We start from the raw sequence: 16,010 nt of genomic DNA, 5'->3' as shown, positions 1-16,010 counted from the left end.
GAGAAGTTGCCCACTTCCGCTGTTAGCAGCTTCTGGAAGATTCCTAACAATCCTTAGTCTAAGGTCTTCTGATGAAATAGATGTCCAGTAGTGTGGGAGGAAGTGATGTATATCTTTTAAGTTAAACATTTTATATACTGAAAAAAAATCTAAGTATCAATACCTTGGAGTTTTACTGATATATCAGTTGTTAATAGTACCAACAAGAAAGTTTTCACTAGGGGTCAATGGAAGTTTTATTTCTGTTGCCTATTTCAGAAGACCAAACCTCCAGGTGGCAGATCACACGGAGGATGTGGTCATAAAGTTGGAGATATTTTATGAATCTCCTGGAATATTCAGTCACATTAGCTTGTAATAGAGTAGAACCTGGGATTGGAAGTGAAATTCCCAAATGCATGAGGCAGTTTTTTATTAACATATAAGGAGGAAACTTGTGGATCCTTGAGTGGTTTATCATCATCGGGCTAATGGCAGTACTTTGGGCCTGGGAAGTCTGAGGGTTTTTGAGAGCTTTAATAATTAAAATTTTAGAATTCTGTTAATTTTCTTTATTTTTTTCTGAGTTTGAATATGGTATGTACAGAGGAATTTCTGAGTAAAATGTAAGATTTTAAAGGATTTTAAAATGGCAATACCAGCAAAATGTGTGTCCCTGTTACTGGAGAGATACCTTGGGATTTCCCATATCAGGAGTGGGAAACCATTTCACTCAGCTCTCCAGCAAGCAGAGGCCTCAACCCACCCTAAGAATACACAACAATAACCAGAACACACTCATTGCCCATTTGGAGATGTTTAAGGGGACCTCGAGGCTCTGGTTCCTATTTCCTACCTTTACAGACTTTCAGGATTTGTGAGATTACAGGTAGGACATGCCTCAGCAATACCTCTTACCATTTCCCCACTACTGTTGGTTCAGTGCTGTGGCCAAACCATCTCTGCTATTAAGGGTGATACCATGAAGTGTTTTTGCTAAAATCTGTTTTTATCATGGTTATCTTAGATAATGGCAAAGCATCTCAAGGTCTTTTAAGTCACCATTTATTTTATAGAGGTTCCTAGAGAGGTCAGGAAATCTTCTTCTAAACCATGAGGACCTCATGGAATTAACCTAAAATCACATATTTACTATCAGTATGAAATATCCTCCTTTATATTTTGTCAGTTAGTCTGAGCAAGGGCAATTAAGTTAGCTATCAGAACTGATTTAATTTCTATGAGAAGCTTATATTTCAAGGGGACATTTAAGTCCATAATATCATACCCTATTTAGCAATTTTTTAGTTTTACTTTTCCTGTTTGAACCATTAACAGATACAACTAAATCATAGTTATTTAAGAGTCTCTAGAAGGTCTGTCCAGGGCATAGATAATCTCCTAAAAGGCATAAGCAACCATGGGGGTTTTCTGTTTCAGGTGAAGGAAGGAGTGTGACTTACAGCTTGCAAAGTGGATATGTTTTGGTTATTGGATCTAAGCAATAGGACTTTCATGAGTCCTACGTAACTGAGTCAGTACCTCAAGTGCCTGTCCACAAATATTTTGAACAAAAAAGAAAAATGGTTTGTGAATCCAGAATCCTGGAAAAATGTTTGGAAGAGAGTCATTGCATCAGTCTTTGTGCTTAAATGTATGTTTCTTTTAACTTGAAATGTATTCAATCATTGAAAGATATAATTACCATATTTAATTATGCATAACTAACATAGGAAGATAAACTCTTAATTTGTTAAGTTTATCACCATTATTTTTACAGTTTGAACTTAATTAAAAGGTAGAAAAATTTATTCTTATTGTTCTTTCTTGTATAGAATTGAGAAGCAAATCTTCATATTCCCTAGTGGCCATTTCAGGAAACCCAAAGATAGTTTAGGCATAAAAGACATTTTAATAATTTTATTATTCTGAATTTGGAGCCTAGATTTGGGAGAGGCGAAATCAAGGCTAGCTGTCAGAGGAGATAAGGTGTAAGTCATAAGTATCCAAAGACAAGAAATATTTATAATCAACACTGTAAAACTACACTAGATTATACCAAGGCTAAAGCTGTATTGGGGGAAAAAAGACAGCAGCAGGGCCTCATATAAGCCAGTAGAGGAGGATGTTTGTTCATTTCTGAGATTTGGATGACATTCATATTTTGTCTGTGTTCAGACATGATTACACAGTGGTCTTGGTTTTGTCTCACTTCGTTACCATCAAAGGGGCCTTGTCAGACGGTGGTGTGTGAATTTCTCTATGCTCACAGGAGAACAGGCTGAGCCTTGAGTGCCAGGCCAGCTTCCATATGCCAGGGGCTGTTTTCCTCTTTCTCATCAGTGACATAGACTCTGAGAGGACTGTCTTATCTATATTTTAAGTGTCAGCTGTCAAGCCTCACAAGGAGCCCCTTCCATGAAATCTGAGTGTAGCAGTTTTGAAATAAGATTTTGAAACCCGGGAGTAAGTATGGGTCAAATCTGGACCTCAAGAAGAAGCCTGCAGGGTCTTTAAAAACTCATCTGGGCCCCTTTATCTCCAGTCAAATTTGTAAGAAATAAATCAGCAGCTAAAGCATCAGTTTGCATTGGGGATTTTGCTGACCACCACGACCCCAACCCACACACATTTTGTTTACTCCCATCCAAATTTACCACTTTGGACTTTGTGCTCCTGATACAAACTTTCATAGACATTTTACTTAGTGATAAGTGTTTACGTCCCAGATCCGCAACTATACAGCTCAAGCAAAACAACGTCTCTCATTCATCTTATTCAGGCCTTGGACAAAAGCCTGAAATTAAGCAGGTGCTCAATATTGTTTAATCGATTAGTGAATTATTAATGAAAAACATTTGAACAGAAGACTCAACATAAAATGTAATTTTGAAAACTTCTCTATCCACAGGAAGTATGTTGAGTAAAAAGCAACAAAAGAGGAAGACTGAAGTCCGAAGTTCTTCCCTGGGGACATTTCACAAAGTGGACAAAATCTGATCAATTCCTCAGGAGTCGCTGCCAAGTTCCTTTACCTGGTTTCTAATTTTTTTAAAAAAATTATTTATTTATTTTTGGCTGCATTGGGTCTTCGTTGCTGCGCGCAGGCTCTCTCCAGTTGTGGCGAGTGGGGTCTACTCTTCGTTGCCATGCATGGGCTTCTCATTGCAGGTGGCTTGTCTTGCTGCGGAGCACAGGCTCCAGGCGCGCAGGCTTCAGTAATTGTGGCTCGCGGGCTCAGTAGTTGTGGCTCGTGGGCTCTAGAGCGCAGGCTCAGTAGTTGTGGCGCACGGGCCTAGTTGCTCCATGGCATGTGGGATCCTCCCGGACCAGGGATAGAACCTGTGTCCCCTGCATTGGCAGGCGGACTCTCAGCCACTGCGCCAGCAGGGAAGCCCCAATGGTTTTGTTTAAAAACCTTTCACCAATACTATTTGTTTCCCAGTAAGTCGTTGTCATCTCCCATCTTGTTGATCCTTAAAATACACCTTCCCATGAAGTGTTTCTGGGAAGGTATATGAAGGACAGAGGACCACTTCCCATTAAATTCGAAATGATTTGTTTTTATCTTTAAGAACATTTAACAGGGGATCTACCCTCTTAACAAATTTTTGAAGATGACACGATTGTATATGTAGAAAATCCCAAAGAACTTACCCAAAAACTCAAAATAGAATGAAATACTTACATATAAACTTCAAAAACTGTACAGATTCTGTATACAAAGAAATTTTAAATGCTGATTAAAGAAATCAGAGAAGACCTAAATAAATGAAGAGATACGCGATACTCATGGATTGGAAGAGTTATAATAAAGATGTCAGTTCTCCCCCAAATTGATCTATAGATTTCACACAATTCCCAGCAAAATTCCAGCCAAAAAAATTTTTGGTAGACATAGAAAAGCTTATTCTAAAATGTGTGTGGAAGTACTTCCCTGGCGATCCAGTGGCTAAGACCCTGCACTCCCAATGCAGGGGGCCTGGGTTCAATCTCCAGTCAGGGAACTATATCTCACATGCTGCAACTAAGAGTTCGCATGCCGCAACTAAAGATCCCGTGTGCTGCAACTAGGACCCGGCATAGTCAAATAAATAAATAGAGATTAAAAAAAAAATAAAATGTGTGTGGAAAAGCAAAGGACCTAGGATGGCTAAAACAATTTTGAAAAATAAAAAATCACTAGACTTGATGTTAAGGCTTATTATGCAGCTATAGTCATAAAGACGGTGTGGTATTTATTGGCAAAGGGCTATATACATAGATCAGTGGAAATTAATAGAGAACTCCCAGATAGACCCCAGGGTTAAGGATGAAGGCTGGTGGGTGTGGCTATTAAAGGGGTAGCACTAAGGAGCATTGATTGTGGTGGTTGTTCCATGACTCTACAAGATACAATTGCACAGAGTTATATATATATACACATACACATACAAATGAGTGCATGTAAAACTGGTGAAATATGAATAAGCTCTATGGATTGTATCAATGCCAATTTCCTGGGTTTTTTTTTTTTTACTCTTTTCCAGTTCCTGTTTTTTATTCTTTAAATTGCAGTAATAACTGACATATAACATTGTGTTTGTTTTAGGTGTACAGCCTAATGATTCAGTATTCGTATATATTACAAAATAATCACCACAATAAATCTAATTAACATTTGTCACCACACGTAGTTACAAATCTTTTTCCTGTGATGAGAACTTTTAGGATTTACTCTCTCAGCAATTTTCAAATATACAATACAGTGTTATTAACTATAGTCACTGTGCTGTACATTACATTCCCAGGACATGTTTATTTTGTAACTGGAAGTTTGTACCTTTTGACCCCCTTTACCCATTTCATCCACCTGGTGTTTGATATTGTACTATATACATATACACCTCATTTTATTGCAATTCGCAGATAGTGCATTTTTTTACAAATTGAGGGTTTGTGGCAACCCTGCATCAAGCAAGTCTATCAGCACCATTTGTCCAACAGCATTTACTCACTTCAGGTCTGTGTGTCACATTTTGGTAGTTCTCATAATATTTCAAACTTTTTCATTATTATTATATTTGTTATGCTATCTGATCAATGATGTCACTATCGTGACTTGCTGAAGGCTCAGATGATGGTTAGCATTTTTTGGCAATAAAGTATTTTTTAATTAAGGTATGTACAGTTTTTTTTAGACATAATGCTGCTGCAAACTTAACTGACTACAGTATAGTGTAAACATAACTTTTATACATACTGGGAAACCAAAAAGTTCACTTTATTGCGGTGGTCTGGAACTGAACCCACAATCTCTCCAAGGTATGGCTTTATTGCTATATAGGACATTATTACTGGTGAAACTGGACGAAGGGTGCATGGGACCACTTGTTCACTTTTTGACACTTCCTCTTAACTTATAATCATTTCAAAATAAAAATTTTAAGTGACCCCCTCCCCCCAAAAAGCCATGTCACTTATTCAATTGTACCCACCTAAAACAAATGCTACAAACTCATCATAAGCTCATTTATACCAGGTTTTGTAAATATTATTTTGTCTAAATGGCAAATAATTTTTTTTCCTTCTTTTCACAATCAAATTCAGATGTGGGTCATCCTACTACAAAACTGGTCTAAACTCTTAACAAATGTCAATGGCACAAAAGACGAAAAGAGCAACAGATTGTTCCTGTGTCTTACATTTTAAAGGCAGAACAGGGACTTGACAATCAAATGCAATGTGTAAATTTTTATTGTATCCTGGATTAAAAAGAACATCTTTAAAGATACTTTTGCATATAACAAACCCACAGGTATCATCATTCTCAGTGGTCAAAAGCTGAAAGCATTCCCTCTAAGGAACAAGGCAAGGATTCCATTGTCACCACTTTTATTCAACATAGCTTTGGAAGTCCTAGCCACGGCAATCAGAGAAGAAAAAGAAATAAAGGGAATCCAAATTGGAAAAGAAGAAGTAAAACTGTCACTGTTTGCAGATGACATGATACTATACCAAAGAAAATCCTAAAGATGCTACCAGAAAACTACTAGAGCTCATCAATTAATTCGGTAAAGTTGCAGGATACAAAATTAATACACAGAAATCTCTTGCATTCCTATACACTAACAATGAAAGATCAGAAAGAGAAATTAAGGAAACAATCCCATTTACCATCATATCAAAAAGAATAAAATACCTAGGAATAAACCTACCTAAGGTGGCAAAAGACCTGTAGTCTGAACAATATAAGATGCTGACGAAAGAAACCGAAGACCACACAAACAGATGGAAAGATATACTGTGTTCTTGGACTAGAAGAATCAATATTGTTAAAATGACTATACTACCCAAGGCAGTCTATAGATTCAATGCAATCCCTATGAAATTACCAACAGCATTTTTCACAGAACTGGAACATAAAATTTTTAAAATTTTGTATGGAAACAAAAAAGACCTTGAGTAGCCAAAACAATCTTGAGAAAGAACAGAGCTGGAGGATTCACACTCCCTGACTTCAGACTATACTACAAAGCTACAGTAATCAAAACAGTATGGTACTGGCACAAAAGCAGAAATATAGATTAACAGAACAAGACAGAAAGCCCAGAAATAAACTCACGCTATGAACCTAAAATTGCTCTAAAAATAAAGTCTACAGGAATTCCCTGGCTGTCCAGTAGTTAGGACTCCACGTTCTCACTGCTGAGGGCATGGGTTCAATCCCTGGTCAGGGAACTAAAATCCCACAAGCTGTGTGGTGTGGCAAAAAAAAAAAAAAAAAAAAAGAAAGTCTACTAAAAAAGGCAATTCTTTGTTGGTTTCATTACTTTTTGAGAATCAGCATTTGCTTTTTATGTTCATTGGTTAATTATAGGTTTTAAGTTGGATATTTACCTCCTTTGCCCATTTTTCTAAAGGAACTTTCTCTTTCATAGATTTGTTAGTGCTTTGAATATATTAGTGATTTTAGCCCTTTATTTGGAGGAAAGAAGAAATGGTGTGTTCAGGCCAATTGCTTTATGTGAACACTTAACAGACCAAAGGTGCATTCCTACAGACTGTGGGCCTTGTACAGTGAACCACCCAAGAAACCAGCTCTTTTTTTGAATAAAGGACAAGATGGAGTAAGCCTTTTCTCTTGCTTCAAAGGCATTTCAAGGCATTTGGGACGTAGTTACCTACAGAGAAGAACTTTTGTACTTGGAAGGAAACAATGTAGATAAGCATTGGAAATATAAGGTAGAAGACAGGTCGTAAGATACAGTCATCCCATCTCATCAGTTACCCTGGCATATGTTTGCAGAAGACTTGTCTTTTATTTATTCGTAAAAGGTGTCCTTATATTAAGAAAATCCATGATATGGGCACCATAGACCAAATGTTTGGGTCTCCTCCAAAATTCATATATTGAAACCTAATCTCCCAGTGTGATGGTATTAGGAGGTGGGGCCTTAAATTATAAGGGTGAAGTCATGAATGGGATTAGTGCCCTTATTAAAGAGCCTCCAGAGAGCTTCCTTGCCTCTGCCACCATGTGAGGCTACAGCTAAAAGACAGCCATCTACGAACTAGGAAGTGGGCCTTCAGCAGACAGTGAATCTGCCAGTGCCTTGATCTTGGACTTCCAGACTGCCTAACTGTGAGAAATAAATTTCTGTTATTTATGTCACCCAGTCTATGAATGGACTAACATATGGGACTAAACTTTTTTCCTTGGTCATCTATATTTTACTTTATTATATTTATTTATTTATTGCAAAAGCAGAATTGTCACATTTATCATTCTTTCATTTTATGTCTCTGGGGTTTGTATCATACTAAGAGAGGTCTTTCTTATTCTTAAGACTATAAATACAAACTATTTTATAGTATCACCATGCACTTCCTCAAAGGACTACATTTCATATTACTCATTCACACAAAACCTTGAAATGGTACCATGAACAACAGGTTGTCAACTAGGGATGATTTTGCTCCCACCATGGAACATTTGGCCAGGTCTGGAGACATATTTTATCTACACACTGGGGGTGTGCTACTGACATCTGTGGGTAGAGGCCAGGGATAGAGCTAAACCCCTGCAATGCACAGGACAGCTCCCTCCCACCTCCAACAAAGCATTATCCAGCTCAAAATGTCCATATGGTGATGAGGTTGAGAAAACCTAACGTAAACCATCTCTCTTCCCTGGTTGTTCTGATACCCACTGTTTCGATCTTCTGTATAAAATCAAACATTGAAAAGAGTGAATGAGATGGAAGAGAAAGAAAAAGGGAGAAATTGGATAAGGAAATTTTGGTAAGTTGGAGAAAACCATCTCACCCCACTGATCGTATCCTTAACTCAGTCAGCCCCTGTAATTCAGCTGCAAAAGCTTAAATTTAACAAACATCATTATAAAGTACACCAGAAAAAGAGTTAGAATATTGGAGGAAAAAACCTGGCAAACATTACTGGCATACTACTAAGGGACAGAAGCATGAAGAGACTAATTATTATGTAAATGCCTTTATTTGAACTAATACATTGCTACCAGATTACATCACTTTTCAGAGTTAGAGTAACATTGTGATCTTGAAAACTATAGCAAACAGCTTGACAAAGCAAGAGTACATTAAGTCCTACATATATGTTTATTTTTTAGTGACCACATCTCCTTGTCTTAGGTGTAAAATTAGAAAATTTATTATACACTTAGCATACTTGGCCTACCGTATCCTGCCTAAATTCTGAGCCCACTCTCTCCTCAAAAGTGTCATATTCAACAGCACTTTAAATCTAAAGAGAGAGTTTGATGATACAGGTTTTAAAACAAATAAGCATATATTGAACCAAGTGTTTTAAGACAAAATATGTCAATTGTTTACAGCTTCGGTGTGAGAGGGAAGATGGAAATTCAAGGTACATTTTTCTTCTACCTATAATGTATGTTTTTTACTTACTTGAAGACCCCTTAAAAAAAGTAGCAAAATCAGCAGTCTTATTTAATGTAATCAAAATATTCTTAAATGTACAAAAAAGGATCATGTAGAAAGAATACTGTAAAAAGATACTGATTTTTAAGAATAAACGAATATGAAAAGCTTCTATTACATTCTACACAGCCAGTTACTTCTGTAAATTTTCAGTACTAGAGAGATAAGCGAAGGATACTCATATCCAAATACCCTCTGACCACAGTTCTTGAATAAGAACTAGCATACTGGATGAAAAGCAGAATTATTGTCTAATAATATTCATATCCAATCATCTAAGCAAGTCCCAGGAGGTGGACATTCTAAGAGGGAAACAGAAACAGAGAGAAATACGTACAGCAATGGGAAACGTCAAGGGCAGCGATCTAGGAGGAGCGAGTAAATGATTTGGCTATGAGCACATTTCAGGTGGGCATGACAAATCCACCTTGACTACGGGAAAGAGGAGTTGTTATTAAAACTCTTTCCCCTGAGGGCTCCCATGATGAGCTTAGTCTTGTTAAAAGTCCTTTAAATAACCAATGGTTCCTTAAGCCATGAGCACTTCACCTGGAAATTGCTGACCTGCTAATCATGCACTTGGGAGCAAGGTTGTTTTTATTCAAATTGGTTATTTTACACTCTCTTCATTCCCCTGCCCATCAAGCATGCAAACACAGTCATGACCATCTTGGGCTTTACTTCCACAAGGTCTTCCGGGAGAGCGTACACCCTGGCTCCAATTCTTCTAGCCATTGACACTGCGTACCTATTTTTGGAGGAAACAATAATTAAGGTGAAATTCTGGTCAGTCAAGGGCACAACATGAGACATCTATTTCCTCTTATATAATCATTTGTCTAGGACGCAAAACTTCTATAGTGAAAGTTCAAATCGGAATGATTTCATTTTTCGTTATTTTGTTTTCTGTTTTATTTTGTTTGCGAGGTCACTTATAAGTGACACCAGATTTTTAAGCTCTACTATTTTGGGCTGATAATATTTATTCACTCTTTTTCTACAATATAAAATGAGAAATAATTTTGGAGCACTGATTTGATATGAAAAAAATAGTTTTCTAGAATATATAATTACCCAGATTGATATTCTCGTTGAGCATGTAATAAGATAATAGTAACTCTCATGAGATCTTAGAGATTTGGGGTGGAAAAAATTATGCCAGACGCAAAATACAAGTTGGTAGATGCAGTGAATACTTCCAAATATTCAAAGGAGGGGAGAGAGCCTACATGGTACATGGCCAGAGTGGCCGAAGCAAGGAATGCAAAGTGTAGAGAAAGGAAGGGAGAAAAGAACATGACATGTCCAGCTGGGGAAATCTGCAGGAGCTTCCCTCAATTAATACACAAGGCATTTCTAGGTGTTCCGTAACAGGAATCTTTAAAGATGATCAAGCATCTGGAAAAAGAAGCCTCAGGAGTTCTCTATAAATTATGGATATTAAATCTTTATCATATTACGCTACAAATATTTTTTTAAGGAGGGCAGAAATGACGTGCTTAACCACGAAGTTTTGCAGTAATGTTTCTTAGCTATCCTGTGAAGCCCAGCTGGGGGCTGATTTTCAGTGTGTACTGGGAAAGTTTTCATGGGTTACCCGTGAAACCAGATCACAGTCTAGGTCTTTGGAGAAGGGAAGAGACAGGTGGAAAAGACCTCAGTACTGTTGAAACACAGGAAACTTTCAAGGCACAGTTCCACCTGAGGGTTTAGCATCCTACCCACTTAAGGGACCAAGATAATAAACTCAACATACATAGTAAATTGGTCTATGCAAGTAAGAGAGACATCACTAGATAATGTGTGTTAAAAGAGTGTGACAGAAGAATACTCTTATCAAAGGCATGGTTATTCTTAGCTCATCTTTCACTTGTGAGTTTGCAGCTAAGTTGCATTAAAACATACATTATTTCTGTAATCTACTAAAGCAACGACTGACTGAGCACCTACCTACTAGGTCAGGTGCAACGCTAGGCTCTTACAGATTTTATACATTTCAAAATCTCCAAGGTAAGTATTATTATTATTATTATTATTATTATTATTATTATTATTTGCGGTACGCGGGCCTCTCACTGTTGCGGCCTCTCCCGTTGCGGAGCACAGGCTCCGGACGCGCAGGCTCAGCGGCCATGGCTCACGGGCCTAGCCACTCCGCGGCATGTGGGATCTTCCCAGACCAGGGCAAGAACCCGCGTCCCCTGCATCGGCAGGTGGACTCTCAACCACTGCGCCACCAGGGAAGCCCTCCAAGGTAAGTATGATCGAGCCCATTTTACTGATGAGGAATCTGAGGCTAGAAGAGGTTTCCCCCAGGTGACATCATTCTCAAGTGGCAGAACCTGAATGAGAATGCAGGTCTGCCTGACTATAACGCCTGTGCTCTTGCCAGGATATTATGCAGCATCCCTTACTTGGCATTATTGTGCTTGTCATCTTCCGTTAGATTGCCGCTCTTAACAAGGTCATAGTTTATGCAGCCTGGCTGGATGGCATCAATTAAATCCACAACTGCCAAACTGGAGCTGATCGTCTTGTCCTAGAGTAAAAGGACAATACATCTGAGAATTTCAATGTGTACAAATTAACATGGATTACCTATATAAAGCTGCCAGAAACAAAGTCCAGTGAATTAAAAAAGAATCACGCCATTGGCCCAACAATGATTCTCACTCACAAAGAAACCAAAAGCTAGCCTTCCAAATTATAGATACTTTCTAGAGCAAACAGTGTTTAATAGTCAAACATGGAATTCTTACCTTAAAACTCTGAATGGAAGTTGATTTTCCAGCTTCACTCAATGTTCTGTTCACCCAGCTTACAATGATGTCATCATTAGCTTTCTGACCGTCTCCAAGATCTTCCAGGACATTGAGGGTATATCTAAAAGAAGCAGAAGAAAAGGTCCTGATCTACTTCATGAGAAAAAATTCAATTAGAAAGATGCTTTATCTTTAATTTCTTCTCTTTAGGTTTAGATTTCATGGAAAGAGAGTTGCACTGTATGAAAAAAAAACAACCAACATTTCAAGTAGTAGTGGCCTGCCATTGAGCTGCCTTTTGCACTGGTGGGGGGAAGATTCTCAGTGCTTTAATGAGTAAGCCCAACAGTCTACTGCAGTCTCATTTTGTACTAGTCCAACCATGGTAAGGACTTAAAATAAGCTGTGCTTTGGCTAGTACCCAGTTATAATGAATGCTTTTCAGCATTACAGTTAAGAGATCTTTCTCAAATGTATACATGGGGTATGCATAATTTTTGCTATTTTTAGTCACTGACACTAAATGAGGCTCAAGTCTGTCTGTCAGGCTTCCTATGCAAAAAGGGAAATAGTCACAGTTCTGCTGCCTCACTTTCAAGAAGCCATCTCTCATTGGCCATCCAACATATATTCATTACTTAAGCTCACTTCAGAGTCTAAACACAGAAATTTCAAAGATGTAGTCATCGATACATTTGCTTAAAAATAATAAGGACTAGATCACAGACTTGTATTATAGTGAAGCTTAAACAGCTAAAATTGTGTACCATACCTTCTCATCAGCTGCCAGACTAGAGCTAAAGTCAGGGTTTGGTTCCCATCATTCAGGTCTTGCCCTCCAATGCCAACCAGGGAGAATTTGGCAGGATGCTTCCCTAATTCAACAGCATAGTTGCAGTTTTCTAGCTGCAAACACACAAAAGCAAATGCTTAAAAGATTTTTCATTTGTTTAATCTGTATATGGACGTGTGCACAAAACTAAGACACAGTTCCTTTCCTTAAGAAGCTCAGAGCCAACGAGTTTCCCAAACAAAAGAAACAAATTGTGAATTAAAAGTCTGTAAGAAATACGTGCAGCAACCTAATTATCTACCTTTTTCATGTTGGCTCCAAGTTTCGGGTATGGAGGTTTATTCACCTTACTCCAGTCAACAGGAACTTTAATTCGTTCGTATAACTGTAAGATTACCAGGGCATCTTGCAGGTCACTAATGATTTAAAAAGAATTTGATCAATGCTTTCAGACAGCTGGGCCTATGTTTCCTTAAAAACAATAACACTACACTGTCAAACAAGATATATAAAACCATAGACAATACCCAAGACTCCTATTTTTTAATCAATCTGTGCTGAAAGTAGAGCTAACACCATCCAATTCTCTTAAAAATATTTATTGAGAGCTTATCGTTTGAAAAGTACTGTTCTAGAAGCTGGGCACATAGGACAAAAATCCCTGGCCTTTAAATCAGAGAGAGAGAGAGAGAGAGAGAGAGAGCGAGAGAGAGAGAGAGCGAGAGAGCGAGAGAGAGAGAGAGAGAGGGACAGAGAGAGGGAAGAAACAAGTATATGGATAATATGATTTGGGGTGTATTTAATTGCTATGAAAAAAAAAAGAACGAGGTTAGGGGTTAGGTAGTGGTAGGTGGTGGTCAAGATCTGAATCAGTGGCTTGAATATAGCAAGGGAATAACGCATTAGATGTGGAAAAGAACATTCCGGGCTGAGAGAACAGTGAGTACAAAGCCTTCAAGGCATCATGGATGGTCTGCTTAAGGCACCCTCTGGTCTCTGTTTCAAAATATAAATATCTGTTCCCTACGGTGTTAGAAAGACATTTATACATTCTTTCACTTAATGTTAATGATCATGTAAAGAAATAATCTGGGCTTTTGTGTATTTGGAAATGAAAATGGGAGTCACCACTCAACATTTTCCAATATAAGTAATATGCTACAAACTAACATTTAGGAAAGGTTTAGAGCTGTAATTATTTGTGTAGCGTCCATTCATGATGTTCATAACTGTTTACAATAGCAGTAGGAAGGCTTACGCATAGAGATGGTTTACATGGGGATTAACACCAAGAGAGTTCATCCAGTTACGGAAGGTTCTTTCTTCACGAGTTTCTCCTATTAAAAATATTCACAATGTTTATATATTCATTAAATACCTTGTATATGTGCATATAACATCAACCCACATATAAGATTATTTTATTTCTTCTTTACAGATCTAGAGCTTTTTCTCCATTGTGAGTCTCTAAGCAGCCTCTCTAAATACATTCTCTCTAGATACATGCTTCTTTTTTAAACTGGATGAATTTATTTTAAAAGTAAAGAATACAACCTTATTAATAACCAGTTAAGCAATTTAGAGGTGTATGAAGTTTTTAAAATCTCCTCCTCTGTCTAATCCTTCTCCAGTATCTCCCCAAATCCCCATACCTCTAAAGTAACTGATGTTATCAGTTTAGTTTTTATTTTAAAAATTTGCTAGGGTCATATCATATAAACCTCTATACTCATATTAATCTACATCTTCCCTCTACCCATTTAACAAATACTAAACTATATATATGTACTCCTTTTACGTGCCTATATTAGAGCAACAAATTATTTGAAACTTCAAAAGCATAAAATTTAAAGATTTTATAGTAATGATAGTAGACATGCAATGAACTACTATTTACATTTGTTAATTTTTAAGTACTATACTTCATGCATATATAATCTGGCAAAGGTAAACTCTGCCTTTCCTGAACTTAAACGAATAATTACCATGCATTATTATTATTTTTTGAGTAGGTTAAGTGTGAAAGGAACTGGGGCCAGTTTCAGTTAGTCTGACTGGAAGAATGAAACATAAATATTGTAAATTTATAAATTTTGTGCAAATGTGTGTAAATTTTATGCATATAGGCATTTTTCTGGTGAGAGGTTTAAAAAGTGACCTAATTCTAAAATATTAAAATAAAACATTGGTTTACTAAGTGGCCTTAAACTAAGTGACCCTAGGCTAGCTTACTTTAAAAGTTCCCTTGTATCATTCCTTTCTATCAGCTGCCACTTTTTACTCAGCCCTTGGGACTACTTCTAGCAGACGGTTGCTAAAGGGGATAAGGAAACTTATTAAAGTCAAGATTATGAAATCACTGTGGCCTATGTATTTCTACTCTGTAGTCCCAAACATAATTTAAGAAACCTTTAGTTACCTTCTAATAGAGTCCAGTCAATATCCTGGTTCTCTGGCTTAGTTAGTGCCGGGTATTTATTAAACAGGTTAGCCACAAAGGCTAAGTTCAGTTTGGGGTTTCCACTGACGACATCAGCAGGGGTAACAAACTGTCTGCAACCTAATTTGTCTGCTTGTTGAAGCATGCTCTCGGCTCTCTTCAAATCATCTGTTTCCTGTTGAAGTAAAATAAGAAGACATTTTTTAAAAGACCATACTAAAAATATAGAAATGTTTTCCTACAATGGTAGGCTGGGTATACAATTCTGTTTTCTCTTAGTCAATATATGGTACTTATTGTTTTGAATGCAAAAAAAAAAAAAAAAAAAGTTGGCTGTGCTGGATATGCAGTACCTTGAAAATACCCTAGATGGCACCAGATCGTATATCTAAGGACAGAATACATTGAACTCAATAGAGATTACATCTCTCATGGCAAAATTCATCAAGAAAAAAGCAAAACCTGTTCAGATTTTTAAATTAAGCCCTAAAGAAGGTGTAAGGCTGAAAAAGATGATGGAATTATGAGAAAATATTTTAAAAATAATAATCAGGGATACCAGGTTCCGATAATTTTATTTCAAGTTTAAATTGCATATTTTAAATCGTTGTTTTTCTCTTCAACTATTTTTTGTTTGTTTTATTTTACTTTTCCACCCGGGAAGCAAAGTTGTCCATTTCTTTAAAAAAAAATACTTACTTTCAACTAATTCCTAGGACTCCTAACTTTTCTTCTTCTCCATTTTGCCTTTTTTTTCTTCTGGAAAGATGCATGCTGATCTCTTGACTAACGTATGGTTTGGTGAAGATTTTTAAGTTATAGATCTGATGATTTCAGACCAATGTAAAAATAGTTTCCCAGGTGCTCACCATTCCCACCTCCCACCAATAAAAGTTCCTCCTCCTGGAGCTGCAGGAGAAACAGTTGCTTTTGGATTATTCCTTTCTAGTGACCTGCCCTCCAGACTGTTCTTGGCAGCTACAACAGACATCTCCACCCCAGTCTACCCCAGGGCAAAAGTAGCTCTTCTGGAAAACAGTGTCATGTGAAAAGAAAAGGGATTTTATAACTGGGAG

At 37.3% G+C, this 16,010-nt stretch overlaps 1 protein-coding gene across 4 annotated transcripts in view; it reads right to left on the bottom strand.

The window, feature by feature from the left end:
* Positions 1-8,456: 8,456 nt before the first annotated feature.
* PLS3 (plastin 3) overlaps positions 8,457-16,010 on the bottom strand; it is an 89,616-nt gene continuing 82,062 nt past the window's right edge. For all 4 annotated transcript variants that reach the window (XM_082681694.1, XM_082681697.1, XM_082681696.1 and 1 more), the window contains exons 10-16: positions 14,914-15,109; positions 13,753-13,831; positions 12,796-12,910; positions 12,474-12,607; positions 11,699-11,822; positions 11,354-11,478; positions 8,457-9,687 (exon numbers count right to left, since the gene is read on the bottom strand). In XM_082681694.1, the coding sequence (XP_082537820.1) occupies positions 9,555-9,687; positions 11,354-11,478; positions 11,699-11,822; positions 12,474-12,607; positions 12,796-12,910; positions 13,753-13,831; positions 14,914-15,109 (906 nt within the window). In that variant the 3' untranslated portion in view covers positions 8,457-9,554. The remainder of the gene's footprint in view (positions 9,688-11,353; positions 11,479-11,698; positions 11,823-12,473; positions 12,608-12,795; positions 12,911-13,752; positions 13,832-14,913; positions 15,110-16,010) is intronic.

This window comes from Grampus griseus, assembly GCF_964374135.1.
Source record: "Grampus griseus genome assembly, chromosome: X".
NCBI lineage: Eukaryota > Metazoa > Chordata > Mammalia > Artiodactyla > Delphinidae > Grampus > Grampus griseus.
Note: the sequence above shows the minus strand (reverse complement) of the source record. Positions and strands in the feature narration are given on the sequence as shown.